Source organism: Pan troglodytes, chromosome 9, assembly GCF_028858775.2.
Source record: "Pan troglodytes isolate AG18354 chromosome 9, NHGRI_mPanTro3-v2.0_pri, whole genome shotgun sequence".
NCBI lineage: Eukaryota > Metazoa > Chordata > Mammalia > Primates > Hominidae > Pan > Pan troglodytes.
The window spans coordinates 9645070-9659050 of NC_072407.2; the positions used below are offsets into that span (position 1 = coordinate 9645070).

A 13981-nucleotide genomic window follows, 5' to 3' on the forward strand; every position below is an offset into this window, starting at 1 on the left:
GGGCCCCTTGCATGGCATGCCTCTGGTTCCCTCTAGAAACTGTGATAATAAATTTTTATCTCATATGCATTTCTGAGTGTGATTTCCATGCCTTGTTGTAATGATTTTTAAAGACCCCACAATGGGACTTACCGCCTCATTTAAAACACAATTGGAATTGGCAACAAAAATGGGATCATTCCAAACTCCAGTGAAATGTCCCTCAGAGATGCCCTTTCACCGCTCATGGTTTAATTGCCTAACTAGATAGGGCTGTACTGTTTTGGAGGCCTTTCTACTCCGATGACATTCTTGTGTACTGCCTTGCATGGCTTTGTATTACCTCTTCTGAATACTGCCAAGAATCCCCTTCCTAAAGTCTAGATCCTGTCCCAATTCCGATAACACACTCCAGGATACTGCATTCCAACTTGATCCCAGCAAGAGGGGGAGGCTCTTTTGAACCGGCCATGTGACTTGGCTGTTTTTCAGTGCACCTTTGAGTGATTATAATTTGAGGAATATCCCCTGACACTAGAAGTGGAGTTTCCCCCATCATAGGGTCATGGGTGTATATATTGCTGAATGCTAGCTGGAAAGGTGAGGGAGCCAGTAGGCTGCAGTAGACGTACGTGATGCTGCCTGCTCTCAATAGCACTTGGGAGAAGAAGATAATTCACTCTCCTCCCTTCAAGAGTCAAATGGTCCTCCTCCCGAGGACAGTCCTAGACAGCACTTCATTAGAGTCGATGCTGCTGGGACCAGTGGCACCTTCTCTGCTGCATCCTTGTAGCCATTGCTCATTGGTCTCCAACCCCAAGGGTTATCACAGATCCCATCCACAGAAGATGGTGAATCAATGTGAAAAAAAAAAAAGAGAGAGAGAGGAAAGGAAAGAGAGGAGAAGGAACTCTTTGATCTTGTTTCTCCTAAGACACTTGAAGATGTTTCTCAGCTCATTGTAAATTACACTTCACCTGGTAAATGCGTTGAGTACTTTGAAGTGCTGGTACATATTGACATGTTAATAATCTCTTCCTTAAAGCCTGACCAACATGGTGAAAGCCCGTCTCTACTAAAAATACAAAAATTAGTGCAGGCCTGTAATCCCAGCTACTCCGGAGGCTGAGGCAGGAGAATCGCTTGCACCTGGGAGGCAGAGGTTGCAGTGAGCTGAGATCACTCCATTGCACTCCAGCCTGGGCAACAGAGCAAGACTCCGTCTCAAAATAAATAAATTGTCAAAAAATAAATAATTTAAAAGACAAAATTGAGTCCACTATTGGTGATGTAGACCCCCAGGCTCTCTAAGGTTGATTGGGACACTCTAGAGAGGGTATCCATCAGAACACTTGGGACTACCAGGATCTCCTCAGGTAAGCATTCAAAGAAAACAGAGATTAAAAATAAAAAACAAGTTGAGGGGTAGAAGGACTGAGTATAACTGTGGTTAAGGTTGCTGCCTAGAGACACTGGGTCCCTTCCTTTTTCTCTTATCAGTCAAAGACAGAATATAAAGACAACTACAGGTGGCTAAACTCCTATTTTAACAATCTCTCACCACGTTTGCCTCCACCTTCAAAAGAACTCAATACACCTTTTGCCAGCTACCCATGGAGTTTCTCAGCAGCTTTGCCATCACACACAGTCTTAGCAGAGAGGCTCTTAACTATACACACCTTTCTCCAGGAGCATAGGTATGACATCACATTCATAGTATCCTCTTCCAAGGAAATGCATTTGACACGTTTATTAATGGCATGAAACAACTAATGACTGGCTACCTACTGGACTCTCCAGGAAACAGGGGCTCTTACAAACTCTTAGCATGTGGTCTTCCACTCCCACCTGCCCATTATGTTTTGGGTTTTAAAAACTAACCTTCACAACCTTGGCACAGCTAGTGAGGCCTCCCTAAGACAGTATGGAACCAAACTTGAGCCCTATAGGATATTCCACCAGCAGAAGAGGTAGCTTCCCCTGTTCTCAGTTCCTTGCCAAATGCCATGGTGCTGGAGGAGGTCACCCTTCCCTAAACCCCTTAGCTATCTTTGGTGATCCTTGGGATTAACTGAGTGAACAGCAGTGGTAGTTCCTGGACTATGCCAATGGCACTGCTAACCATGACAGGTGATAGAGCTTAGTGGAATGTTGCTGCTTTCCATCCATTAGCCAGGATGTCCCTAACAAAGGACAGGACCCAAGAAACATCACACGTAATCTTAATCTTAAGGCAGTCACCTTAACACTGGATGCCCTGGCCAACAAATGGTCCTGTCTTCATATGTATTATAAATTATTGGGCCATTACCTACAAATTGTCTTCTTCAAGGTAAAAAAAAATCAACATATTAGAATCTCTTGCTCACGAATATACCCAAAATGTAAGTCAAAACGATATTAGTTTCAGTATATCTCCTTATATACCAAGGTCACAATACAAGGCCTTGCCAAAACCCTCATTCCCTTCAGAGTTACAGACATTACTAATTGTAACCAAGATACACCCTTTACTTCTTAAGATACACCATGCATGCTGGGTCCTTGGGAAAGGCATTCAATAGAACTTTCGTGTTCCTGACAGGTCCCAGGTAACAGATTTAATAGACAAACATGATGACCTCCTGAAAAATCTCCTCTTTAAATTCCAGTCTGACCAATAAGCCTCTAAATGAGTTTCTGTTTTGCCACAGGCCTTATCCTATCTTTATAAATTTTCAATCTCACCCCCATTCAATAAGGGCTGGAGGCCAGATGAAGGGCATGTACTCTCCTGGGATGCATTAATCATAGATTGTCCCACAGGTCAGGGAGCTATTATTCCGACATGGGACACATTTGAACATAAAACTTTCCAAGAAAGTACAAGGCTGCAAAGGCAGGGACTGAACTTCTAGAATGAAGTTCAAGTTGACAGGGAAATTAGGGGATGACAGGGCACGAAGTTCAACTGCTTGACCTTCTGACCTAGGTTTTCTTAAATGATGTGTATGAAAAATTGGCCCCAGTGCCTCCCTATCCTGTTTTAATGTGGAGATATGATAGTACAGCCATTCAAAATAGCATTTAAATTGTTAAGCTCAAGCCTTTGGTTACTCTTTGACCTATTTCTGTGAATAATTCTATCTCTGTGAATTTATGAAAACAGGATTTATAAATTTGGATCAGCTCTGGGCCCCACTCTTGTTTCTGTCTGCACAGTAGACCTGGATGATACCATTCATGGCTTTCAGTAACACCCACAGATACTTAGGAGCAGCAACTCTACATCGCTGGGTTAGACAAATAATCCAGTATTTTTTATATTCCTCTGAATATGCCCAGAACTTAAACTTGTCATCTCCACTTGAAGTCTAACAGGGACCTCAACTAGCAGGGTCAAAACAGTATTTTTTATATTCCTCTGAAAAGCATCTTCCTCCAGTTATTCTCCTTCTTAAAGGCCACTATCCTCTTAACTGCACAAGTCAAAAAGCCTTCTGTCCCATGTTAATTCCATCAGCAAGCCCTTTCTACCAAGCCTTAAAAATATGTCCTGAATCTATCACCCTATCAGTACTATTATGACACAAGTCTAAACAATCTCTTCCCTGGACTTCTGCAGATCCAAGTACTAGCTTGTCAGCTTCCACTCTTACCCTCACCACCAACTGCCAACTTAACAGCCAAGGGAAATGAGTTCATTTCACTATCTTAATTAAATTCCCATCTGTGACTAGGACTCCCGTGGTCCTGATAATACAGTAATGAGAACATGGAATATGTAATCTACTCTGCAAAGAATTGCCTTTTATTTTGGCAAATAGGCTCTAGAGTGCTGATGTGATCCCTGCCTAGCCTAGTGGTGTAAGAGACAGTGAGCTCACAATCCCGGCCCTTTGACCTGCTAGACCATTTTGCAAAGGACACAGTGACCAAATTATGTGCACCTTTGTGAGAATTATGGAAGCAATGAGGATCTACGCCCACCTACTCTTCTGTGTATTTAATTTCACATATCTTTTGCCCTGCTTCTTTGCTCTTGCAGTAGTAAACCCAACTGAAAGCTACTTGAAACCATTCTAAATCACCATGCTCACTAATATCTCAGACCATAGTGCCCTATGTGATCTGAAGTATATAAGTAAAAGGATTAACAAAACTCCTCTGTTGCATGAGAATCTGATTTTCAGTTAAACTTACTGGCTCTGTTTCCCTGAAAAACAGACAACTGTAAAATACCAATTATATTGCTAGTGTGAAAACTGTCGGTACCAAAATGGAGTCATTCATGTCAAAATCAAACTAAATGGAGCCAGAAGATCCATTTAGTTTGGGACCTTCATAAAAGGAGGGTCCTCATGTATATTTGCCTGATAACAAGAACTGTCATAAAAGACTCTGCCAAAACCACACCTTGCAATTAAGCCACTTCGACGAGGACATCTTTCCAGTAATAGTCCTAATTGCGGCCTTGCAAGTAGCTTTACTAAACCACAACCCTGTAGTCATGTCACTTCTATGAAGACCCACTCCTACTATGGTCAGTGCACATGTCACCACCTGTGGGAAGCCCCTATGACCAATGAACTTTTGTTTCAAAACGACCTTCATATACTTCTCCTTTTTGCCTTTAAAAGTTTCCCCTTGCCTCCACTTCCCTGAATATGCCTATGATCTGTCATAGCATGCATATCCCAGGTTATAGTCCTGTTTATTCCTGAACAAAGTAATTTATTTGGGAAGCTTGTCTCTCTGCCATTATTTTAGGTTGACACTAGGCAGCATTGCCTGTGATAGAAATGACCCTTGATTGGCAAACTTGACTGAATGGGAAGAAGTCATAATGAATCATAAATACCTGTTGGAGATTCCATACTTTGGGCAGCCCTGAGTTTGGGGAAATTATAATAAGGCATTTCTTGCAGAGTCTAGAACATAGGTATATGGAGGGCTGAAAAGCCTATTAGCTACTATGGGGCACCAGGACTTAACCTGCAGCCTCTCTCTGACTTGCCTGATACAGATTTTGACTCCTTACACCTGGGAGAAAATGACTTCTGGGTGGCTATACTAACCTATGCCTGGGCTACAATAAGAACTCCCACCAAATGAGGAATGCCTGATTCTGCCCTACTGGTGATTTTTGCTTTGTTTCCTGTGTCCTTTGAGTAGATTCGGGCTAAATGTGGCTTACGATAGTCTTAAAAGTTTATTTAAATAAATCAAATAAAATCCTGATGGGAGTAGCAAAAGTTACCTTCTTATTATACTTAGGATAAAATCCAAGTTCCTTGACTAGCTCTAAAGCCTCACATAGTTGGACTCCTGCCTGTTTCCTTGACTTCCTCTTGCTGATAATTTTCCTCTTGTCTAAGAAGCTTGACCATACTGGCTTCTCTTCTCCTTCTAGAACAGACCAAGCGCCCAACTTACCCTTAAGGCTGCCACAGTCGCTGTTCCCTAAGACTTTATAACAAGATTGTCCCTTTTAATTATTCAGATCACGTTCTCACTAATTCACTATCCTATCACTATATTTTGATTATATGCATAGAATTTACCATTGTGTGATATTTTCTTCTTTGCTTATTAATTTCTCCCTGTTTATTATTATACTTTAAGTTCTAGGGTACAAGTGCACAACGTGCAGGTTTGTTACATAGGTATACATGTTCCATGTTGGTTTGCTGCACCCATGAACTGGTCATTTACATTAGTTATTTCTTCTACTGCTATCCCTCCCCCAGTGCCCCCAACCCCTGACAGGCCCGGTGTGTGATGTTCCCCACCCTGTGTCCATGTGTTCTCATTGTTCAACTCCCACCTGTGAGTGAATTTCTCCCTTTCTTTAATCTTGCACATTTAATCTCATCAGAAAGCTTTGTAAACTCTATCTCCAAAATATGTTCTCATTTGTCCACTTCTTGTCATACACACGTCAGGAACCCTATTCTAAGCCAGTACCATCTCTCACTTGAATGACTACAGGGGTCTTCAGATTGACTCTGCTTCTCCGCTTGTCACTCTCTCATTCATTCTCTGTGTAAGTTGAGAATGAATGTCTCTACATGGGTGACAAAGCCTTCTTGATCTTGCACTCACCTGTCTTTCCCACATCACCTTGAAGCACTCTCCCTCTCATTCTCTGTACTCCAGATCCACTGGCCTTGTTTAATTTTTCCATGAATGTATCGAGCTCCAGTCAAAATCAGGATTCTCTTTTATCCTTTCTCCTTTGCATGAGACATTTTTCCCCTAGCTCTTTGAATGTCTGGCTTCCTTTCACCTTTCAAATCTCTGTATAAATACTTCCTCCACAGAGATTCTGACCATCGTTCTAAAAATACATCCCTCCTCCTGCCATATGCACTAACAATTTCCTGCATGAAATTTGTTGTAATTATAAACCAATAATCATTTATGTAATAGAAGTGAGTGAACAATGTGGTCTCTAGAAAGACTGGTTCAAATTCCAACTCCAGCTCAACCATTCATTCACTTGCTACTAATCTTGGACTAGACACTTTACCTTCTTATGCCTTAGTTTACTTACCTGTAAAAATAGGTGTAATTATAGAGCCTACTTTACAGGGTTTCTGTAAGAATTAAACGAATATATGCACAGGCTATAGAACAGTGCCTAGTTTTCCGTGAGATCTCTTTAAGAGTTAACTGAAATATGTCATTGCCACTATATTTTAAACTCCTTAGGGTAGGAAACATATCTAATCTTGTTCACCATTGTATTCCTAGCACCAAACATCCTTTCTTACATAGAATATGTGCAGGAAATATTTATTGAACTGTGAGTGTCAAAGGGTAATAACTTGGAAAAATTCATGATATATTACCAAGTTAAAAAGGTAGGTTATGAAACTATGTACAGTACAATCATAGTTGTATTAAAATATATAAAAGTACAAACATCATAGTATTGGTAGTGCTATCTGTGTAGTGAATTTTCCTATATTCTTATTTTACCCATCTTATGTACAACTTACATACATACAAATTATTAGAAGAGTAGAGGCTTTGCAACTATTTATCAAAGATGCATACACTCGATTGCATGAGCATCTATTAACAAAGATCTGAAGTAATAATACAGTAACTGGTAATAGCACAGTTTCATCACAGTCTAATTCACCCAGAAAATATAATGAAAAAATTGTCATTCAAAATAACAATCAAAAAATGTCATGTGTAAATAAACCCAAATGTGTAAAACTTAATTGAAGAAACTACACCTTTTTTTACAAAGAAATAAAGTTTAAATAGAAATATTCCCTATTTTAAAAGGAAAGACTGCCTATTGCAAATTCCTCAACATGTTCCAATTTATAATAGAAAGCCAATCAAAATCTCATTTGGCCTTTTCTGAAATTTGACATCTGCTATAAAGTGTACTTGGAAAAACAGACAAAATTAGCCAATGGTATTTTGCAATGTCAGGCATTATTCTTTTTGTCATTAAATATTTCAAAGTTAAAATAATTGAGGAAGTGTAGTATTAGATAAAATAAAAAGCAAAGAAACAAAAACATCTATGCATATGTAGGCTATGGTAATGACGACATTTCAGTCTAGTGTAGATACTCGCAGGACTCAGGGGGGTAAAAATTTCAATATCACAAATTCTGCCCTGCTCTACTTTTTGAGGGGTAAGGATTAAAGCATAAATTAAATTAACTTGATTTATTGCAGTGATTAAGAGTATGGGCTCTGGAATTAGACTGTCTAATCCTGGCTGTAATATGAAGTGCTTTATAGCTTTAAGTGATGTACTTCCCCTCTTCATTTGCCTCAGCTGCCCTCATCCATAAACTAGGGATACTACTACTATCTGCGCTAAAGGACTATTGTGTGGAATCCGATGTAAAAAGCTTGGAACAGAGGCTGACATATAGTAAAGCCTCAATAAGTGTTAGCTATTATTAATATTAAATAAATACAAGTAATGAAGCCCTAAAACATATAGAAAAAAATATGGGCATGTGTTTATGATGAAGATATTAGTTTTGTTTTGTTTTTTTAAAGAAAAAAAGAAATAACATTGATGCTTAAAAGCACTTTTTATGGTTTGGATACCTTTCTCCTTAACTGCTGTCTACTTTCCTGGCTAATTGTTATCCAAATCAGCTCTCAGTACTGCAGACTTTAACACGGCTTGTTTTTCTGCTTTCTAGCAAATCTCTTGGTCTGAAGAAAGAGTACAATTTCTTTGGAAAGGGCCAGGCAGTAGGCCCAGAATGACCAAAACTCTGTGACTCTATCTTCTCTTCGCCACCTGTATAACCCCCTTGTCATGTCCTTCCACAACTCAGATTTGATCTTGGGCCATGGCTGATAGAGTGTAAGAACCGGGACAGCAGACGGGAAGTCCTAGGAGGCCTGCTCTTTCAGCAACATCAGCCTGCAGGGACCTCCTCCCTCTAAAATTCTCATAGCCTTTATTTTCCCAAGCACAAGCTTTGGTCCTGTGACATCTTAAATTTGATTTGTATCTATCCAGTGTCCCCAATCACTTTCTCATTTGTTTGCTAACTTAGTCACTCACTGTTTAACACTCCTTCAATCATTGATTGCACACTTTCCACGTACCAGGCCCTACCTTAACTGCTAGGTAGAAGACAGTGACCCTCCCTGCCCCAGAAGCCTCCTCCTCCTGGATTCACCACCTTGGAGCCAGGCATGAGGCTGATGAGTTTACTCTTTAATGAAGCTAGAGCAAGGATTCCAAGCACCCAGTCAATTGTGAAGAGCTCTAAGAGGTTATGGCAAGAGAATTATCCACTGAATGAACACTCTTCTCCCTAGCTAAGACTTTTAGACCCAATTCACCTGGTGTCTTCCCTGATGAGCAGGGCTTCACTTCAAATGAGCCTCAGGCTTTCTTTGGCCCAGATGAAAGGCAGATAAAAACAGTAACATTTCTTCCCATTAGGTGTTTCTTTGTTTTGTTTTTTCTTTTTTCCTCAGACCCACCTGGCCTTCCAATTAACAGGGCTTCACTTCACATGACCCTCAGGCTTTCTTTGGCTCAAATGGAAGGCAGATAAATGCAGTAACATTGCTATTAGGTTTTTTGTTTTTTCCCTCAGACCTATCTGGACTTCCAAGGATGGAAATTTGGGGTTCAATGTATATCTTCCCCAGTCAGAGGCAGACCCAGAGAACTCACCTCATGAACTGAAGAAAATGGAGAGGCAAGACTTTCCTCTTCATTTCCCCTAGCACCACCATAAACAATAGGTTTTTCTTTAATCTGGACAAAAACTATCCCCTAATGGGGAGTGGAGTGAGGGGAAATTGAAGCTGTATTTGCCCGTTTTCACGCTGCTAATGAAGATATACCCGAGACTGGGCAATTTATAAAAGAAAGAGGTTTACCGGACTTACAGTTCCACATAGCTGGGGAGGCCTCACAACCATGGCCAGGAGAAGCAAGTCACATCCTACCGGAATGGCAGCAGGCAAAAAGAGAGCTTGTGTAGAGCAACTCCGGTTTTTAACACCATCAGATCTCGCGAGACCCATTCACTGTCACGAGAACAGCATGGGAAAGACCCACCCCCCTGATTCAATCATCTCACACCAGGTCCCTCCCACAACAGGTGGGAATTATGGGAGCTACAAGATGAGATTTGGGTGGGGCCACAGAGACAAATCATATCAGGAACCTTGTGCTCCACCTAAACATTGAAACCTAAATCGCTAGAATAAATGTTTTCCCAAAGGCTGCTTTTATCTCCTTTAAACCGTGTGCTAGCAGCTCTAAGTTACACAGGCTGATCAAAATATCCTGAGCTCCAAGTAGAGGTTCCCTCTCTCCCAGTACTGAGTCTCTGACATCTAAACACACACCACAGCCACTTTTAGGTATCCCCCATCAAGACCTCTTTACTTCCTTGATAGGAAAATACTGTGAATGTTTCTTAGGTTTACACTTCCATTTTGCGATGAAACTCTGATTTAACAGACTGTGTTTTGTATGTATGCTTGTACATATGTACATAGAATATACCCATGTGAAGACATATTTAAGTGGATGTGTATTGTGTGTTTGTGCGTTTCTCTACAGTGGGTTTACCTGACACATTTGTGTGCATATGGACTGGAAAGCATTATTTACTGGCTTGATTTATGAATTGTAACACTTTTACCCTAGAAGTACATGGTTAATGGAAGGCATCCTTGAATGCAAACAAGGATCTAGTCTGAGATCCCAAGGGCATCTTCTATGTGTTATGCACCTCCTACCTCAGTGCCTTTGTACATAATAGCTCTTCTGCAGGAAAGCTCTTCCCTCCTCCTTGAAAGCTTTACCTACTTAATTCTTACCACTTTTTGGATTCTAGTTTGCAGTACACACTCACAGAAGCCTTTCCTGTCTCCCCAGACTAGATCAAGACCCTGTTCATGCTATTTCACAGCTCCTCATCTTTTTCTTTACACCATTTCTCATAGTTTGTAATTATATATAATGTGAATTATATAGTCACAATTTGCACAATTCTTGCTATAAGATCATAAATTCATTGAGGCAGGGCAGTGAGTAAAACTCTTTTGCTCATATTGAATTCCTAATAGCTAGCAAAATGCCATACACAAAGTATGTCTTCAGTTTTGAGCTTGAAGTTGCAAAAAATTAACTCTCTGGATCTGGCTACAAGGGACTGTATAAAGTCGGTAAGATTCAGGAATCTGAGAAGTCACCCCGACTCCTTTGCTGCTCTATCTCTATCTGCTTAGAGATCAGCATCAAATCCTGGAAGTGAAAGCTGCTTGGGGGATAGTCTTCAGGCGAGATAAAAATAAGAAACTATACGCACTTTTAAGTCAGGCTAGTGGTAGGGAGCTCGGAAAACCAGAGCACCTGGTAGCAGCTACTACAGGACACAAAATCTGAAGAAACGCTGAAAGAACACTGGGAAAGTTGCAGGCCTCGACCTTCAAAAGGTTGCAGCAACATTTCCTCCTCTGTTCTTGGTACCTGTGAGTCTTCTAACTTCAGATCTTTTAGTTTCCCTCCAAGTCCTTCCATCCACGTAGAGACAGCCCTTATCACTACTTCTTCTCCCATATCCATCCTTTTTCTCATAGCCCAAATGAATGAGACTCAGGCAAGAGTTCACATTGGAAATTGGGTGTAATTGCATCTCAAGATAGGCATAAGCAGAGCTTAGACTGGGGCCCCCCAGTGGTATAGTGGTACAAGTGGTTGACTCACACACAGCACCTCCACTATGTTTTGGCCATTAGTCTTCCTCGTTGACTCTGGAACAACATTGCCTCCACAGCAAAGGGCATCGTAGTAAATTTGGTTTATAATGCAGCTGTATTCAAAAATGGGAGAGCTAGGGAAATAGGATATGGGAAAAAGGCACAGAGGAAAACGTATGGTCTGAATGACTAAGGCTCCTATGACTGTCTCAGCTTCTCCACAGCAGCATCCACGTCGCCCCCCGTAGCAATGAGGGCCTGAAGATTGGCTTCACGATTCAGAAAGCCCATGGACCGCAGTTGCTCCAGCTGCACCTGAAAGTGAGCCTCAGGCTGCAGCTGCTGGGGATTTGTACTAACTAAATCTTGCAGCATATGGAGAAAGGGAGGGGAATGGAAGCCCGGCTCTGCAGAGTCCAGTGCTGGGAACACCTCAGGAGGTGGATTTGGGAGAGGATCCTCAGACAGATGGGGATCTTCTCTAGACTCCATACCTCCTGCCACACTACCCGTCCCTGCTAGGCAAGGCATGAACCAGAGTAGGAGGCGAGGTGCTTCAGTAGCTAGGACCTGTAGACCCTGCTCAATCTGCCGCAGGGCTTGCAGGGCACGGGGGTTTGCCATGGCTGCCTGAAGGTGCATCAGCAGTGGCAGCTGTGGTTGTATCTCATCCTGTAACTGTGGAGCTGGTTTCATGCCATCTGGCCTCAGAGATCTTGGATAAGCTGGGGATGGCAGCCAGGGAGGCTCAGGGATTCCAGGAATGGCTGCCGTGGGGGAAAAAGATAAGGGAGCAAATGGAACCCTGTTGGCAGAATCTCCCAGCCCCGAGACAAGATCAGGCAAGTTTGTGCTATGTCCAGTAGAGCTTTTCCCTGCACCATCTTGGTCTCCACCTTGTCCAGTACTGTTCTCTGTGGGGTATCTCAGGAAAGCTGGGCAGGAGGACCTTCCTTTGATTGCTACTGACTCCTTGGGGAGAGGCTGGCCTGACCCAGGCTCCTGAGATGAGGGTGATGATGGGGGAACTCTGTTTACTGATGGTGGTGGTTCCTGGCTTTGGCTGAGGGCAGATGCAGTCCCCTGTAGATAAGTTCCTAGGGACTGGGGGTTCTCGTGTAATTGCTGGAGATAGTCATAGAGCCTTATAATACCCAGAAAGTTTGGAAACCTGTTTCTAATGTCAGGTGCATCCTGATCCCCATCCTGCCTTCCTTGCCTGCTACCTGAGCCTCCATGTGTAGAAGTCCAGGGGTTGGGGAGAGGGTCACAATTCTCCATCCTTGAAGGTTGGCTGGTGGTGGTGGTGGCATTATCAGTAGTGGCAGTGGCAAAGGGATTGCCACCAAACTGCTCCTGGACTGCGTTAAGCATTGGGTCCATAATATCTGTGTACATAGTGCGAAGCACATTGTAGCCACCAGGAATGCTCTCCAAGTTACTGAGCACCCGGTCCTGGCTACGTATCATCTCCTGCATCATGGCAGGGTTACGTAAAAACTCCAGTGTCTGCCGCATAATTTCTGGGTTGTTAAGAATATGCCCAATCTCAGGGTTGTGCTGGATCAGCTGCTGCATATGGGGGTTGTCAAGAACCAGCTGGCGTACTAGGCCTGTGTTGGACAGCAGACCCTGGATGAAGGGGTCATCAATGAGCTGAGTCACAAACTCAGGCACAGACACATGCTGCCGCATTAGGGAGCTTGGCTGGTCAGGGAAGCCACGATAGGCCAAGCCCAGCCTACTGAGGCCTCTGAGGAGACCTAAGCTAAAGGCAGGGGGCCCATCTGCTGGGTAAATGGAGCTTGGCTGAGGGAGTGATCCAGGACTTGGGCCCTGGGTAGGGACAGAGGCAGCTGGGCACTCATTGCCCATGGCACGGCGCTGCATCTTGATGACCAGGTGGACAGTGAGGCCATCTCGCACTCCACACTGTGCCAGTGAGTCAGGATCCTTGAGGATTTTGCCAGCAAAGATTAGAACAAGCTGATCGGGGTGGGCCTTAAAGCGCTGAGATATCTCTTCCTTCAGCTGCTGGATGGTGCATGTATCTGTAACTGAGAAATCCTCCTTGTCTTTGGGCGTCTTCACTGTCACCTTGATGAGGTGGGGATCCTGGACTGGTGCTGGGCTGCCCTGTGGCAGGGCTTCTCCACCTTTGGCCATGGTGGCAGCAGGAGGCCCAGATCTGTGGGGACACAGCTAGGGGCACGGGGATGGGAGACCAAGATCATCCTTTCAGGCAATGGCAAAAGTAGGAAGGGTGAGTATGAAAAGGGGCTTGAATATCAGGATAGGGAAAGCTGCAGGGTCTACATGAAAGGGGCCATGAGGTTTCTGGGGCAGGATGCTTTAGGAAGATTGCGGGATTGAGATATGTTGGAATCAGGGGAGGGAAATGCAGGGCCCTGGGAAAGAGGTCTGTAGTTGATGAATACAGGGACAAAGGTAGAAGGAAGGGCCCAGCTGGGGTGTACATACCAGTCAGCTGTGGTCCCGTCCTTCTCTTTATGCAGGGCTCCAAACCTCCCTCATCTTGCTACACAGCCACCCCTGAGGCCTTCTGGGCCAGAACCCGCACTATCAGGTCCCTTCTGTGACCTCAGTGCTGACATCACAGCCTCACACAGAAGATTCTTGAGACTTCTCTAAGGAGCTCTGGATCCCTGGGAACTCTTGCTCTCCCATCTTTTACCACTTCTACTTCCTCCACCTCAAGTACCTTCCTGTGGAGACTTCTGTGGAGGCTCAGACTGGGATTGGAATGTTATAAAACATCTCTCAGTCCTCTCTGTCT

At 43.2% G+C, this 13981-nt stretch overlaps 2 protein-coding genes across 2 annotated transcripts in view; both read right to left on the reverse strand.

The window, feature by feature from the left end:
• HBE1 (hemoglobin subunit epsilon 1) overlaps window positions 1-9503 on the reverse strand; it is a 254659-nt gene extending 245156 nt beyond the window's left edge. Inside the window, exon 1 of the mRNA XM_054661015.1 lies at window positions 9361-9503. The gene's annotated coding sequence lies outside the window, so the exon portion shown is untranslated. The remainder of the gene's footprint in view (window positions 1-9360) is intronic.
• A 1777-nt stretch (window positions 9504-11280) lies between these two features.
• UBQLN3 (ubiquilin 3) lies at window positions 11281-13739 on the reverse strand (the record flags this gene model as incomplete). Its single annotated transcript, NM_001328325.1, is given in 2 exon segments — window positions 11281-13386; window positions 13666-13739. A coding segment is annotated over 1 exon segment (1968 nt). The 3' UTR covers window positions 11281-11382.
• Window positions 13740-13981: the final 242 nt, after the last annotated feature.